This window comes from Aphidius gifuensis, linkage group LG4 (genome assembly GCF_014905175.1).
Source record: "Aphidius gifuensis isolate YNYX2018 linkage group LG4, ASM1490517v1, whole genome shotgun sequence".
NCBI lineage: Eukaryota > Metazoa > Arthropoda > Insecta > Hymenoptera > Braconidae > Aphidius > Aphidius gifuensis.
The window spans coordinates 17,091,904-17,107,631 of NC_057791.1; the positions used below are offsets into that span (position 1 = coordinate 17,091,904).

Consider the following 15,728-nt stretch of genomic DNA (forward strand, 5'->3'; position numbering starts at 1 on the left):
GGTATGCAAGCTCAAGATTAAAATCATGAAATCGTATACAATTATTCTGTAGATTATATTTAATCTTAACCACTACAAAAATTTTTAGAATAAAATTTATTATTATATTGTTTTTTTTTGGTTTATTATTATTAAAAATATATACGTTTAAAATTATTTTGATATATGAAATTTGATTGAAAGCTTTTGTGTATGATGCATTACGTGTTTGATTATTTTCATCAAATAAATTACACGAGGTCACACACGATGGACTGCTGCCACCTTCCCACCTATTATCCTTTTTTTCTCCCTTGTCACCCCCCTTTATGGACTTAACGATTCTTTTTGAACACGTTTACCTTCAAGTGAAAGAGTCAAATACACAGAGTATGTGTTGTATGAAGTCTCACCGACTCGATCCTTATTCAGAATTTGAACGTGGTCGCATTAAGGTTTATAAACTTTGAACATACCCGATGCCATAATTCAACTTAATGAGCGCGATAAATTTATACGTCCTGAGTTCACGACTGGCAGAGAGTTGAGAGTAAGCTAAAGGTAAATGAGTAAAGAATAAAGTATAAAAATAAATAAATGAATAAATAAAAAAAAAAAAGAAAACAAAAGGAATATACAATATGTGGTATGAAGGTATATTGAGAAAAGACGAACGAGAAGAAGAAGTAGAAGAAGAACAGTAGAAAGGTAAATAAAAAAAAACAAAAATGAATGGAAAAGATGAAAACAAGAAAAAAAATTTAAAAAAAAAAAATGGGGGTTTATGTCCCAAGGCGATAGCAGAAAACGAAAAGATCCAATGAACATGAAAGTGAGATAGCATAATAAAATAATAAAAATTAAAAAGAATAAGAAAAAGAAAGAGATACTAAAGAGATATCTGATAATCGGACGATACGATTTTTATTAAGTGAAATTCAATTTGTTAAGATTCCAGCATGTTCATGATTTCAAAAAAAAAAAAAATATCAAATTATCCCATAGAATTATCGAAAGTGGTGAATTCGAAAGGGAATACCAAAGTCAATGTTAGCTTTTATATTGCTTTGTATACGGATATATATTATATATATATTTTTGTGTTGCTATTGGAATATTAATATTCTCTCCTGGGTATACACACATACTCAAGAACCAGTGAATTCAATTTGAAGTAAGCCGAGCCTTTATTATCGGTAAATCTGCTTTCATAAATTTATAAAACACTGCAATTAGAGATCAAGTTTATTTCAACTTCAATTCACTTCTTTTTTATATTTCTTTTACTTTGTTGTATATATATATATATATTTATTTCATTTTGATTCACTTTGCACGTGATTGGAAATTTTTATAGAAAGTATTTTATCTTTACTTATTTTCATCCCTATTTTTTTTTATTTTCAAGTAAAAGATATATATGTGTTTTAAATTCCAAACTTGAAAGGGTATTATAAATGTAAGAGAAATCAAAAAAAATAAAATAAAATAATAATAATAGTAAGCCCGTTTCAATGTCCACGTCAGAAAGTTTAAAAGCTCTCTACTACCCACTTCATTGATTGCTTCATTTCTTCTTTGGACATAGTGCCAACCCCTTGTACAATTACAAAAGGGGTCGTTCGACTTTTCAACCCCTTTCTTACTTTAAGACTTTTCGTCAAATAAAAAAATAAAAAACTCACTCTTACGTTTCTCAATCGTCGTTGACGTAGTTTTACCCTTGCCAAACCACTTTTCTATTCCCTTCTGTCGCACACACTTTTCACTGATCCGATTGCTTCTCTTCGTGCCAAAACTTTCGACGCCCAATGCTGTCGTTCAACTTGATATTTTTTATTTTATTTTATTTTTTTTATTTTTCAACGTCGTCTGCAAGATTACGTCTCTTCTTATTCTTTCATTTTACTTTCTTTTTTTTATTTTTATTATTTTTTTCTTCATCTTCTTTTTATTCATCTTCTCTTTTTTTTTTTTAATTTTTTTAGTTTTTTTTTTCGTCTTTTTCGTCGTAAGACTTTTAAGATATATCGTTTGCTGTTGTTTTTTATCATTTTTTTTTTTTTAAATTCCCGATGGGCCTCGTCCATCCAAGTGAAAGTCTCTTCATGGAGAAATAAAAAAATAAAAAAAAATAACTTTACTGTATACCCATCAAGTTTCTTACCCTCGATCGAACACTAAAGATTTTAAAAAACTTTTCAACAAACATGGCCTTATTGAGTTATATATGTACAAGAAATATGGTCACTGTAATTCTATTTTGACATTCAAAGTTTACATTGGAAAAGTGCTTTTTACTTTTGTATGAAAAAAAAATAAAAATAAATAAAAAGTTAACATTACTTGAATAAAACTTTTTAATGGACATTCTGATATTCTATAGTTTTAAACTATACAGTAGTACCAAAGTTAAACAATAATAATACTTAATTTAAAAAAAAAAAAAAAGTAAACTTGACGTACTTTTTATAATAATTTAAGCATAAGAATGTCTTCATTAAAAATTTACTTTTTGTTGATTTTTTATATTTATTTTTCAAGTTATATAATATATAGCTTTACTTATGTTTGACATACTCAATTCGTCAGTTGTTTATTTTTTTTTTTTATATATATTTTAATTTTAATTTACTGGTTGAGTTATAAAACTCATAAAAAGATTGAGAAATACGATAGTTGCAGTGGATGATCGATGCGGGTTTCATAAATACAGCCCATCGTCAGTGAATCGGACTGCAAGCTCTTTGTATATTTAAGAACTTTGCCAAGTTTAAAAAATGAGGCAGAAAAAAAAAATGAAAATATCAACAACCAACAGTGTAAGACGTCTTTTGAATATGTATCGCTACTTTGAAAGTGATATAGCACCGAAGATTGCCAACATAATAAACATTATGTATATATTTGTGTATACATAAACGAAGAATGATTCAATCGAGTTAAGGCTTGAGAACGAGTGTATCGTTGCACACGCATACACACACACTTTCAAATGAGCAAAAAAAAAAAGTTCATTTTTATTGTCTTTTTTTTTTGTTTTTGTTTTATTTATTTATATATTTTTTTTCATTTAAATTGTAGTTACTTTTAAATGTTCTTATCCGTTGTTCATTTTTTTTTTTCAGTTCTCGACATTTCATTGCCGCTTCGTCAAACGATTGTTCTCATTGTTCGTAAAAGCGAAATGTTAAAATGGCAAAACAGAATAACTTGTATACTCAATGTCAGCCAAGTGGTGGTTTATTTATTTATTTTTTTTTTCATTTATTCCCCATCAAGTTTTAACCATCAAGACACTCTTTGAATTGCAGATTTTCGTTGATTTAATCGGTGGTATGTATATCAAACTGAAAGGAAGAAGCGACAAAACATCGAGCTACTCGTTTTACAATTCTACCTTTTTTTTTTTTTTATTTATCTTTATATAAAACCCATCATCAAGTATTTTTGCATATGTACATAAACTGTATGACTAAAATTGTCGGAATAAATGGGATCACTTAAGTCGTAGTTCAATATTAAAAATTCATGACAGACATACAAATTTTTTATACTCAATTTACATATAGGCAAATTATTTGCAAGGCTGATTTATATGTACTTGTATATTTACAATCTATTATTTATCAAGTTACTATTTTTCAAAAAAATCACATATATATTTAGCTTCAATTTAGTATATTTATTTGTTTTCTTCGCTGCATCTGATTGCAATTTTATATAGTCATTTATTTTTATTTTTTTTTTTTGGCTCTTGTATTTTATTTTGGAAAATAAATAAGACGAAAAACATATAGAGAAGCAGGTGCACATACAATTATACGCTCTTCTCGCGCGTATCCAAGTTTTATTTTTTATTATTTATTTTCTTATTCTCCGGTTTCTCACTAACCGTGGTAAAATTTTTTTGGCTCTAAACCGTAACGCTGTGCTTCCTGGATATACGATTTACTTTTTTTTTCGGCAACCCTTCTACGTTTTCTCATATTAAATAAAAAAAATCACACGTTTATATTTGCTTGTTGTTCAATTACATATATGAATAACCCCAAGTTAATTTAATAAATAAAAATATATAAAATAAAAGTTAGAGGTCTATATATAAAACTTCTTTGAGGTTGTCAAGTGATGCATTGAAAAAGCATCAAGCAATGAGCAATAATGTTCTGAGTTTGTATTACGCTATAGGGCTTCAATAAGAAAAATCAATAATCAATAATTCAATGACACGTTAAGACTCATGCTAGGTCATCTGCATATTTATAAAAATTTATTTATATACACATAATATACTTTAAGTACCTTGAGCACATGACTGAATGAGTCAGAGATTATCAGTGTCATATAAACTTGTCAATCTTATCAAAAAAAAATAAATAGAACATGACACTAATTACCCAGTAAATTTTAAATTAATTATAAACTCCTTGTCAAATTTCAAAATATAATTAATCACGTAGTAAATTAGTAACCCTATTATTTAATCTCTATATAAAAAACAAAAACAAAAAAAAAAATAATTTTTAAATTAATAAATAAATTTATTTAAATTAAAACATACCTTGGGATCAAAATTAAAGACTTGTTCAGGTCTAAACGGACACTCTAATCCGCACTTGCAAGTGCCCGCTGTTGTCAGGTACTCCTTGAGTTGATCCAACGAACCCAGCGCCGTACTGCTTGGACTGTAATTAGAAAAAAATAAAAACATATTTAGTACAGTAAATAACAAGTACATTAGTACAGTAAATTATAAACTTATTTATAAAAAAAATTGAGCAAGAGGGATGATAATAAAAAGAGAGAAAGAGTATACAAAATAGGGAAGCAAAAAAAGAGTGAGATAAAGTATAAAACAAACAAGTTTATTAACTAAAGATATTGTGGTTTTGTTTTTGGGGTTATATATAAAATAAACCTTACGGTATAATAATATATAAATTTGGATGAGAAACGTAACAACCAGACAAAGGGATAAAACACAGGAATGAGTAAAGTAGAAACGGGATCATTTGTGGTGGGTTGAGAGTTTTGTATATTGTGGTTATAAACTTTGCTTTCATATATATATATATTTATTAGTATTGAGTTATTGTATTTGTATATGTATAAGTGTATATTCATGTTATATGATGAAAGAGAAAAGCTCTTGTATATATTGATTGCCCATGAGGAATGTGTTGTTGGTTAAAGGTAAAATCAACTGTAAGAGGGCCTTTGTTGCAAAAGATACTTTACAGTTTGCCTCGTAAACTAATAACCCTCATAGCCATGTTTCATCCTTTGGCATAATAATACAACCAAACTCATGGATGATACTTCTTCTTTATTTTGTATATTGTTTAACTTCATTTTCATCCTTTTCACATAACTATATATATTCACTTGTTTTCAAAGTTAAAACCACTCAACAAAATTTGATACGCTTTTATTATAATATAATAAGTTAATTATTTTATTATTTGTTTGTGACAATGTTCAACTAATTTAACACAAAAGTCAGATGTATAATAAATTTCAATTGTTTGAGTATCAATGGCTTTTTTATTTTTACTATCATTACATTTATATCTTTTTGATAAGGGATGGTTAAAAAAAATATATATATCGAGTCAATTACTTTTCAGATATAATTTACGATTCATGTGGTTTCTTTTTAGTGCAATTGCTATCATGATTATGCTGCTCACGTATTTTCTATTGCAAAAATAAAAAAAAAAATAGATATATCCCATTTTGTCTGGTCGCTGACCAACAAAAAGAGGAGACGAGAAAATATATCTAAAGGGAAAAGTAAAAAAAAAAAAAAAACAATGTCGACCAGTAATTTCACGACAAAAAAAAATTGATAAAAAAAATGAATCAATACTATATATTATTTTATATAACAAGTTAAAAAAAAAAAATTATAATGCAGAGAAAAACAGTTGAGAAAAAAAAAATAAGGAATGGGTAAAAAGTTTGTTGTACGAGTTGTTCTATTTGAACCACATTGTGGCCAATGTTTTCATCTAGAATTTCACCAAAATTGTCAACATATATAAACATAGTATCTGTGTGATACCATTAATAACAGTCTGTGCAACATGGACTACATCCACTTAACAAACCAGACAGAATAGAATGATATAATGGACATGAAAATCGAGGTGGTCTAGAGTAAAATGTGAAATAAGATAACAAGAGAAAAAAAAGATGGTTTTATATAACGAGTTAAAATAGAGACAACAATAACAAAAACGACAACAACAACAACAACATTTAAAGCTATAAATTATATTTTAGTTAAAGAGGTTCCTAAGCTTCTTGTCTCTGTTAAATATATATACCTAAAATACAAATGACTCTTTTGAACAAGACAAAACAAAAACCCTTTTATATATATTTTAATAAAATTCAAGGTAAAATACTTGAACACAAAAATCTCGGTATGCAAAGCAACCCTCTTAGGTATAATATATATTTTTTTTGTTTGTTTTTCTTTTGTTAAAAATTGTGTAATCATATCTACGTCATGCAAAAACTTGAGGTTGTTTTTAACCCATCTGGACGACGATCCTTTATTAAAGTAAACTCAATCTGGCAGCCACGTGACTCCATTAATCCTTGTATTATTTTTAAAATATTTATATACATTTTTATTATACAGATAAACACTTTAGCAAGCTTATAATCATTTTATATTTTTTATTGTGAATTTCGGTCGTCATGATGATGACCTATCGTGGGTATATTCAAATATAATGTTGATTATGGTGTATAATGTCTGTTAAAGGTTGAAATGAAAATTACAGGTCAATTATCTCACCTTTGAATAAAACTTTCTCACAATAATCACGATTATATTATTATTGAACCTATGATTTTTTTTATTGGCAATTTATTTGTTTATTGGTGTGAATGCATATATAAATACAGTGGTAAAACGTGATTAAATCTGTCAGCAAAATAATCTCATGATGATAATATAGATTGTTGTTGTAAATTAGAAAGTACATATAAAACAATAAAATTTTTACAAAACAATATTACAATCATTAATTAGAATAAATGTTGAATAAATAATTTTAATTTTTCAATTTAATTAAATTGAACTTTTAATTTTTTTTATTTATTTTATTTTCAATAAAAAATATCATGAGGTATAGAAAATTTATAAAATGGATGAAAAGAGCTTATTTTCATTCAGTTGAATTTACATTTTTCGTGCTTTTATGCATAATGAAAATTGAAATTGGAGGGTTATTGAATAACTACCAATAGTTGTCGAATTGAAACAAAAAAAAAAATTCATTTTTTATTTATTCAATTTAAAATTATTAATATTAAAAATAAAGTCATTCAATTTTAACGGTATCAAAAATAATAATATATTCGATAATAAAAATAGTAATAAAAAAAATTTAATATGAAATAAAATTTATAAAATTAATAGATGACAAATAATTACCAATCAAAGATAAATTTATTATCGTAATATAATTGTAAATGTTATGGTTTATAAATTATTACATCATTTGTATGAAAACTGAGTATATGTGCAAAATTGTTCATGACTATAAATGTTAATGGCGTGTAAAATGCGATGATTCGAAACGTTATTGGCAAGTAAAAGAGAGAAAAAGTGTGCGAGAGAGTGAGAGAGAAAAAGAATGAGAATTATTGAGTTACTTGAATTGTCGCGCAATAAATTTAGTGATAGTAATCATGATACATATATACATAGACTGTGAGTCATATCACCTGTCCAACAAGTTTGTGACTATGACATTTATGAGTGTATTTACTGATAACTGTCAAATTAAATAATTTTACATCATATATAATGTTAACGAGTAATTAAATTCCAGAATAAAGAAAAATAAAAATTAATAAAATAATTATTTTTGATATAATAATTGTCAATATAAATATATATTTTTTTAATTAAAATAATTAAATTCAATAATTAAATAAAAGCTAATAGCTTAAATTTGATAAGAAAAAAAATTATTTGAATATTTAATTTATTTAAATACTGTTTATAAATTGAGTTAAATTATTTTTCAATTAATTTTAATATCTAGCAAGATAAGGCATATGAGAAATTATATATTGCAAATGAATTTTTGTAAATATAAAATTAGAAAGTAATTGATCTTTCTTTCTTCGGTCTATTAACCCGATTAATATCAATTTGTTTTATAAATATTTTATACGATAAAAATTAAAAAATTAAAATATAAATTAATGTACATATTTGTATGTACTACATTTATGACAGAATATAGAAAAATAAAATAATAATAATTTTATTTTGCCGGTAAGTACTTGAAAACTATTAACATTGCTCCGAGAGTGCAGTTATGGATAACCTTATCGCTTTAACGTTTTCCCGGTGCACAACGATGAGATAAGCAAACTCTCATGTAAACGATTATACATTAAAGAAACGTTACACCCACATTGTGACAACCAAACACCAATACAATTAAAAAAATTAAAATTAAAAACTCTGATAATAATAATTCTGGCTTATGTTAAGTATATACTTATATACGTCATTCAAGATAACCAAAGTTATACAACAAAAAAAAAAATAAATTATAAATAAGTTTAAACATGTATGTACAGTTATCGTCATCCAGGTGATTCACTTATCATGATAATGACAGGTTATTTAATTTATTTAGACCACCAATCCTAGTTATTCAACAAGAAAAAATAAACAAAATAAAAAAATTTAAAACTGATATACAAATAAAACAAAATTACGGAAAATTAACTCAACCAACTTGTTAACGAGAAAATTATTTAATGTCTTTTTGCTAATAAAAAATAAAAAAAAAAAAAATATTAAATTGATAAAAAAAAAAAAAAGGGTCTTCCCACACCAGTAGGCAACGATAAGAAAAATCTAAAAACCGGTTCTCACGCCTCAAAAAGACTCTCACGAAGTTTCAAATAATAATGATTTAAATTTGTTGTTTTATTTTTTTTTTTTCATATACAAAAGTTATTTTATTGTATAAATTTTTTTTTAAATATGTAAAAGAGATATGAAAAATTATTATTATAAATAATGATTGTATTATACGGCACAAGATCAATGCAAATATTCACGTATTCATCAATAATCAAAGTAAAACGGTCACGCAAGCCAATCGTCCAGACCACAAATTACAATTCCGCATGATGATGATTATTTAAACATATAGCACATGTACAGTATGATTGATTCACAAACAAATATATATACACTGATGAATTATTATATAACATTGTTGTTTATACAGTTTATCAAAAGTACACATTGTGTTTAGTGATTAAGAGTGTGATGATGCTCATGATGGGCATTCAGACTATCAAAATTTCCGGATACAGTGGTCAGTCAGATATGACTGTTAAAGACACATATACATATACTGAATTATCATGTATAAATTAACAATATTCAATAATGTTGTGCCACCAAAAAGGAACGCTTCATCACCCATCAAAATGAATCCCCTCTATCGTTATATACACTGCAGTCAACACCTGATTTATCAAAATAACTATTTGTAATACATACACGCATATGTAAACACCGGATATACAATTATATTTGTAATTTAATTTACGATCTGTAATTACATTAAATTATATAATAAATGTAGATTGTTAATTTTTTTTTACAATTTATTTGCATTGTGTTTTTTTTTTTTAATTATATTTTTAATTTCTTTTTTGAAATTATTTATTCGTTGTTTTTATAATTATCTTGATTGTATTTATTTATGCAATTTTTTGCTGTTAAAATTTCAATTTATTCAACATTATTTTTGTTTGTTAATTTGATGTAATGTGTGTCTGTGTGTTAACGAGACACGAGCTTTTAATCCGATAAGTGGTTAATCATTTATTACCGTGGTTTTAATCGTAAATTTAAATTTTGATTATAGTTGGATGTAAAATAGCGTATTAAATGAATAGAGTAAATTGGTTTTTTATTTATTTTTTTTTTACGTTATGTTGTGAATGAAGATTGAGAGCGTTTATGGGTAAATCTAGTCGAGGTGATAGAAACGATGACAAGCTGGATTAATTTATTTTTCTACAATAAACTGGTTTTTATTTTTGTCTGATAACACCAACGGATATAGTGTGCCAACTGATGAATTTAAATGCTACCTGGTTAATTAATTAATTTAATTATATACACATAACTATTTGTAAATTAACAAATTATCAATTTTGTTGTTTTTTTTTTTTTTCGTTTATGTATATAAAAATTGATTAAAGTATAATTAATTTGAGATATATAGACATTATTTTATGTAAATATATTTATATTTTTGATAAATGTTAATTTAAAAAAACTTTCACTTTAATTTATTAAGCCGACAAAATGATAATTGCGATATAGTCACTGGTTTTTCTACCAATTAATTTATGAATTTTTTTTTTAACCGGATTTTGTGTATATCATTTTGTTATTTTGAATATAATGAAGTCATAAAAATCATTGTGTATATCAAATAAATTCAATAGTCATTAACAAGTAAAAAAAATTTATTTGTTCTTTATTGTTTTATATATATTATTTTTAGATTATATATTAATAAACACCAATGAAAAAATAACTTGATATAAAATACAAAAGTAGAACAAAAAAATCTTTTAAACAATTTTACGATACACTTAATCTCTTAAAAAATTTATATTTTATTTTTTAATTATTTTGCAGCTACTTTAACTGTTTAATATGTTACTTTTAAAAGCAATAATAAATTTCACCTGTATGTATTTTTTTATATTGCATTAAAAAAAAAAAAAAAGAAGAAAGAAAAAAAAAAGAAAATAATACAACTTAATTTACAATTATTAAAATACATTATACAATTTAAACAATACAATGATTGCAATTCAATTTACTATTTTATTTCATTTTAATCTTTAACTTTTAATTGACTCAGTATTAAAACAAAAATTCATGCTATCAAGTGATTAAAAATAAATAAAATATACAATAAAATGCCTGAGGTTATTTAACTCTATTTGCCATATGTTATTTCTTTAAATTTTGTTTGTTTATTTTTTCATGTTAATATATAAATATATATAATTTAACTTTAACTAAAGCTCATGGTATAATTATTAACCATGACTTTTTTTGTTAATATGCAAAAACAAAATAGACATGATATATAACATTACAGTTATACACACTCCGATCACAATTGCGTTAAATTAACTCACCCTAAAATTTTCGATGGTTTCAAACAACGAATTTACGTTCACTTTGGTATAATATAGACTGAATGTTAGTTAGGTCTTTCGGACCGTGTATCCCATTGTTTACGAAAACAAAAGAGCTATGTCTAGTGAACGCATTCAAATTGCCCGAAGCCTATCAGCTTCAAATAATACCTTTCATTATCGATCCCAAAGAGCCAACAAAACCAAATGATTGAATTCATCTGACAGATTTTTTTTTTTTTCCTCTCATAAATACATGTATAAATTTTATTTTTTTATCTACCATTATTACGTATTAGTATTGTGATTATATCCATCGTTGTCACAAAATAATTATTTTTAATTAATCATCGTTTTATTATCATTATTATATCTTTGTTTTTTTTTTTTTTTTTCAAATTGATTTTATTTTTCGTTTTATCTCTCGTTAAATTGGCCGGCTGCAGAGTAACTAATTGCAAAAAAAAAAAATTTATGAGACAGAAGAGGAAGAAGGGTGGCGGTATTCGACACCGGTCGCGTCATTCAAGATCCATGAATATGGATCAAGAAGTCTTTCAGATCTCATCGTCATTTTAAACCCCATACAACATGTTTATTTAAAATACTATTTTGCATGTTTTTAAATGAATTTAAATCTTTTTTTAATTTAAATTATTTTCATCATCATCATCTGACAAAATATATAAATTTTTAAATTACCACAAGACATTTAAAGTCAATCATAAAAAAATATCAAAAGACTAATCAACTTTATTACGTAATAATCAATAATAAAAAATAAAAAAAAACTATATTATTTTATAATATTAAAATAATTAATAAGAGAGAAGAAAAAAAAAAAAAATTGATATCAAAAAATTGAGTGAATTAAATACATGCATGAGTAATGAAGTAGGGTTAATTAAAACTTTTGCGAGGTCAATTTAAATTTACGATGATGAAAAGATGTAGAGAGAGAGAGGGGGTGTAAGGGAGAAAAATAGAAAAAAAGAAGGGGCGTGAAAGGAAGTGTTGCCGATCGGCCAACTGGCCCACTGAGGGTGGAAATGAGGGTCGATGGGCTGAGTGATATAGACTCGTGTCTGCAATGGGGTAAAGGGAAGGAAGGAAGGAAGTTGAGTAAACGCAATACCATACAACAGTTTGCTGACTAGCTTGCTATACACTAAATTTACTTTTGCAAAATAGACACAACTGTATACAATACATCAAGCATATTACAACCCCATCTCTCTTTTCCTAACCCCCTTGAAACTATCTCTCTCTCTCAGTATCATTTTTACCTTCTCACACTTTGTTGTTGTTGTTATTTATTCATCATATATTCACCCTTAACTTTATACATTCAAAACATACATTTACAAGCTTTTGAAAAAAAAAAAAAAACTTTCAAACTATTTTATAACATACTCTATTTTTACATATTATCATTGAACTACAATTAACATATTTCAAAAAAATTATTTATGTATATAAAAAAAAAGTCCGTAACTTGAAAAATATAAATAATTTATTTATTTTTATTTTTTTTTGGTATGGATTTTATATAAGACAAATTAAAAAGTGATTTAAATTTTTTTTTTTTTTTTTAATTTATCTTAACGATATATAATGTTAAATATTTTTAATGAAATAATTAAATTATATAATTTTATCGAAAACCTAAAATAAACACAAAATCAGCTTTTCTGTATTAAAGTTTTTTTTGTATTTAATATTATAGAAAGTTTAGTAAACTAAAGTTTAATTTGATTTAAGTTGAAAACAATTTTCACATTGCCCAGAGGAAAGTGAAATATAAACGAGGCAAACGTTTAATTAGTTGTGATCGAGATGAAAAATAAAAAAAAAACACAAGAGAGTTTATCGTATATTTGTTGAGGGACTTAATGCAATATAGCTTAAAAAAGTTTGACAGTTTTTACATTGGATAATATTATTTGTTGAGAGAAAATTGAGGTATATTATTTTGATTTTAAGTTTATGAAATTGTATAAGGGTTGAATAATTTAATAAATAATATATTCAAAGATTAATTTACGTTGAAAGTAAAATGATAAATGTAATAATATATATCTCAGACATATTTATTATTCATACTTTGTAAAATTTAATTAACGAAACAACAAATGATATAAGACAGATTTGTAACCATTAAATTGCAGAAATATAAAATCATTGTTTAATAATAATATAAATAAAACTCAACAATTGATATGTTGTACATGTATAAATATAATTTAACAAGTTAAGGGGTCGCATGTGCTTACAGTATGAAATGTGAACAGCGGTCTTGTTGACAAAGTGGCAGCTGCATCAGCTGGGACATCTCCTCTTTCCTTTTACATCAAATGTTTGTCACGGGAGACAGGAAACGCTTGTGCCTGTTAATAACCCAATTAAAATGGACAGGAAGCCACCGGTATATATATTAAGCCACCTCGGCGTCTCTACATTCATAATCTACCACCAGCAATGACTTTATTTTTGTTCCATTTCATTTAATTAATATTTATTTCAATATAAAAAAATATTCAATCATTATAGCTTTAATGTCAAGTTGACAATTTATATTGATAATTGATAAATAATTAAACTGTCATGTATTATTTATATGATTTTATATATTTTTTTGACACGAATTATTTAATATACAGTTCCGCATTTTGGCAAGATCAACAATATGATAAGAAAAGGACTATAGCACAAATTACATAACTTCCGGGACTAGGCTAATCCACCAACAAAGGGGGATAACGATCATATAGCTTGAGGCCCTACAATGGTTTTTTTTTTTAGTCATATTCTGATGGTGTCACGTGTCAAGTTTATTTTTTTTTTTTACTTTTTTTCTGCTAGCCAGTCCCTCAAGTCAAATAAAACTAGCAACAAGAAAAAAAGGGAGTAGAAAAAAAAAAATTGGATTGAAAAAAACGATAACGTAATATTGAGAAAATAATAAAAAAAAAGAAAAAAGATAAATGAAGGTAGAGTAGCAGTTTGAGAAGCAAAAGATCGCGTGAGATTAGTAACTTTTGGTTAGTGACTCATGGTAAAAATCGAGACCTAAAGTTGCGTCTTTGTCCATCATGTATAAAAAAAAAAAAAATAAGTTATATACGCATACACAAGGGACAAAAAAATTGACCAAAGAAGAAAGAGATAATGACGACAAAAGGGCCACAGAAAAAAATAATATAAAAAATGTCAAATGAGACTTGGGTGCTTCTTGGGGTTTTTTATTATCAATTTTTTTTATTTTTTTTTTTTTATATAGTCAAGCTGACTTAAATTCGCTGCTTGATTTATCACACGTACATGCGTGAGTATATGGCAAACATGGTTGTGGCTAATGGACCGATCGATGCTTCTCGTCGCCAATTCAACCAGTAACCAACCACATGTCACAAAAAAAAAAAAAAATGATAATAAAAAAAATTGTTAACCAAACGTATCGAGGATAATCGATTAACCGAGTATGTTAATTAAGGACTATATATATCGGTAGTTTGTCATGAACAAATTGATGATGCTTTGATAACAAGATGATATTTCCAATTAGTTAATAAATAGTTGAATATATATATTTTTTTTTAATTAATTTTTAATTTAATATGATTTGTGATTGTTAATTTTGACATATATTTTTAAATTATATATATTTAAAATATCAAAGTGAAAGTTGGATACTGATTGACATAATAATATATTTTATTTGAATATTTAAATTGTGAGTAAAACACAAGCAATAATTTATTTGTAAAGGGAAAAAAAAATCACGTGTGAAGGCCAATAGGCTCGTTAACCATGAACAACATCTGACAGAACAAAGCTAAAATCATTTGTGACACCCACGTTTTTCATTCAACAATATTTTAAATCTTGTGTCATGGTCATCATTAATATTCACCATCGATTTCACAAATAACCATTGATCTATTTTAACCACCAACGTTGTTTATTTTAAATATAAAAAAATAAAAAAACATAAATAATACTTGAGATCTCAAATTGGAACATTAATTTACAATAATAAAAATAAAATAAAAATTAATGAACATGACAAAGACAAAAGATATCAATTTCCAAAATTAAAAAAATGAAAAAAAAAAAAAAAACGAAATGAAATAACACATTACTCTACATGTCTAAATCTTAATGTGATGTGTTTGTTTCTTTTAGAGATAATCATCATCTTGATGAATATGTTCAGACTAAAAGAATTACAAGAGAAACACACGAGGCAAGGTCGTCTGTTGAAATTTAAAATAAAAAAAAAAAAAAACAAAAAATCTCAATAAACGATTTTAAATAATATCATCATATATCATACTCATTATTAATTCTGTTCTTCGAAATAAATAAATTGAAAAAAAAATAAAAAAAATATCCATCGATATTAATTTATTAATATGATTTTAATATATCGATAAATGATGAAAAAAATATATATATTGTAAAGTTTAACTAGAGACAGGCTTATAATCCTCGAAGCAGATTCAACGAGAATGATCTTTTAAACA

General features: G+C 25.5%; 1 protein-coding gene across 3 annotated transcripts in view; it reads right to left on the reverse strand.

The window, feature by feature from the left end:
• LOC122855343 (myb-like protein P) overlaps positions 1–15,728 on the reverse strand; it is a 128,814-nt gene that overhangs the window by 41,328 nt on the left and 71,758 nt on the right. For all 3 annotated transcript variants that reach the window (XM_044156633.1, XM_044156635.1, XM_044156634.1), the window contains exon 3: positions 4,544–4,667. In XM_044156633.1, the coding sequence (XP_044012568.1) occupies positions 4,544–4,667 (124 nt within the window). The remainder of the gene's footprint in view (positions 1–4,543; positions 4,668–15,728) is intronic.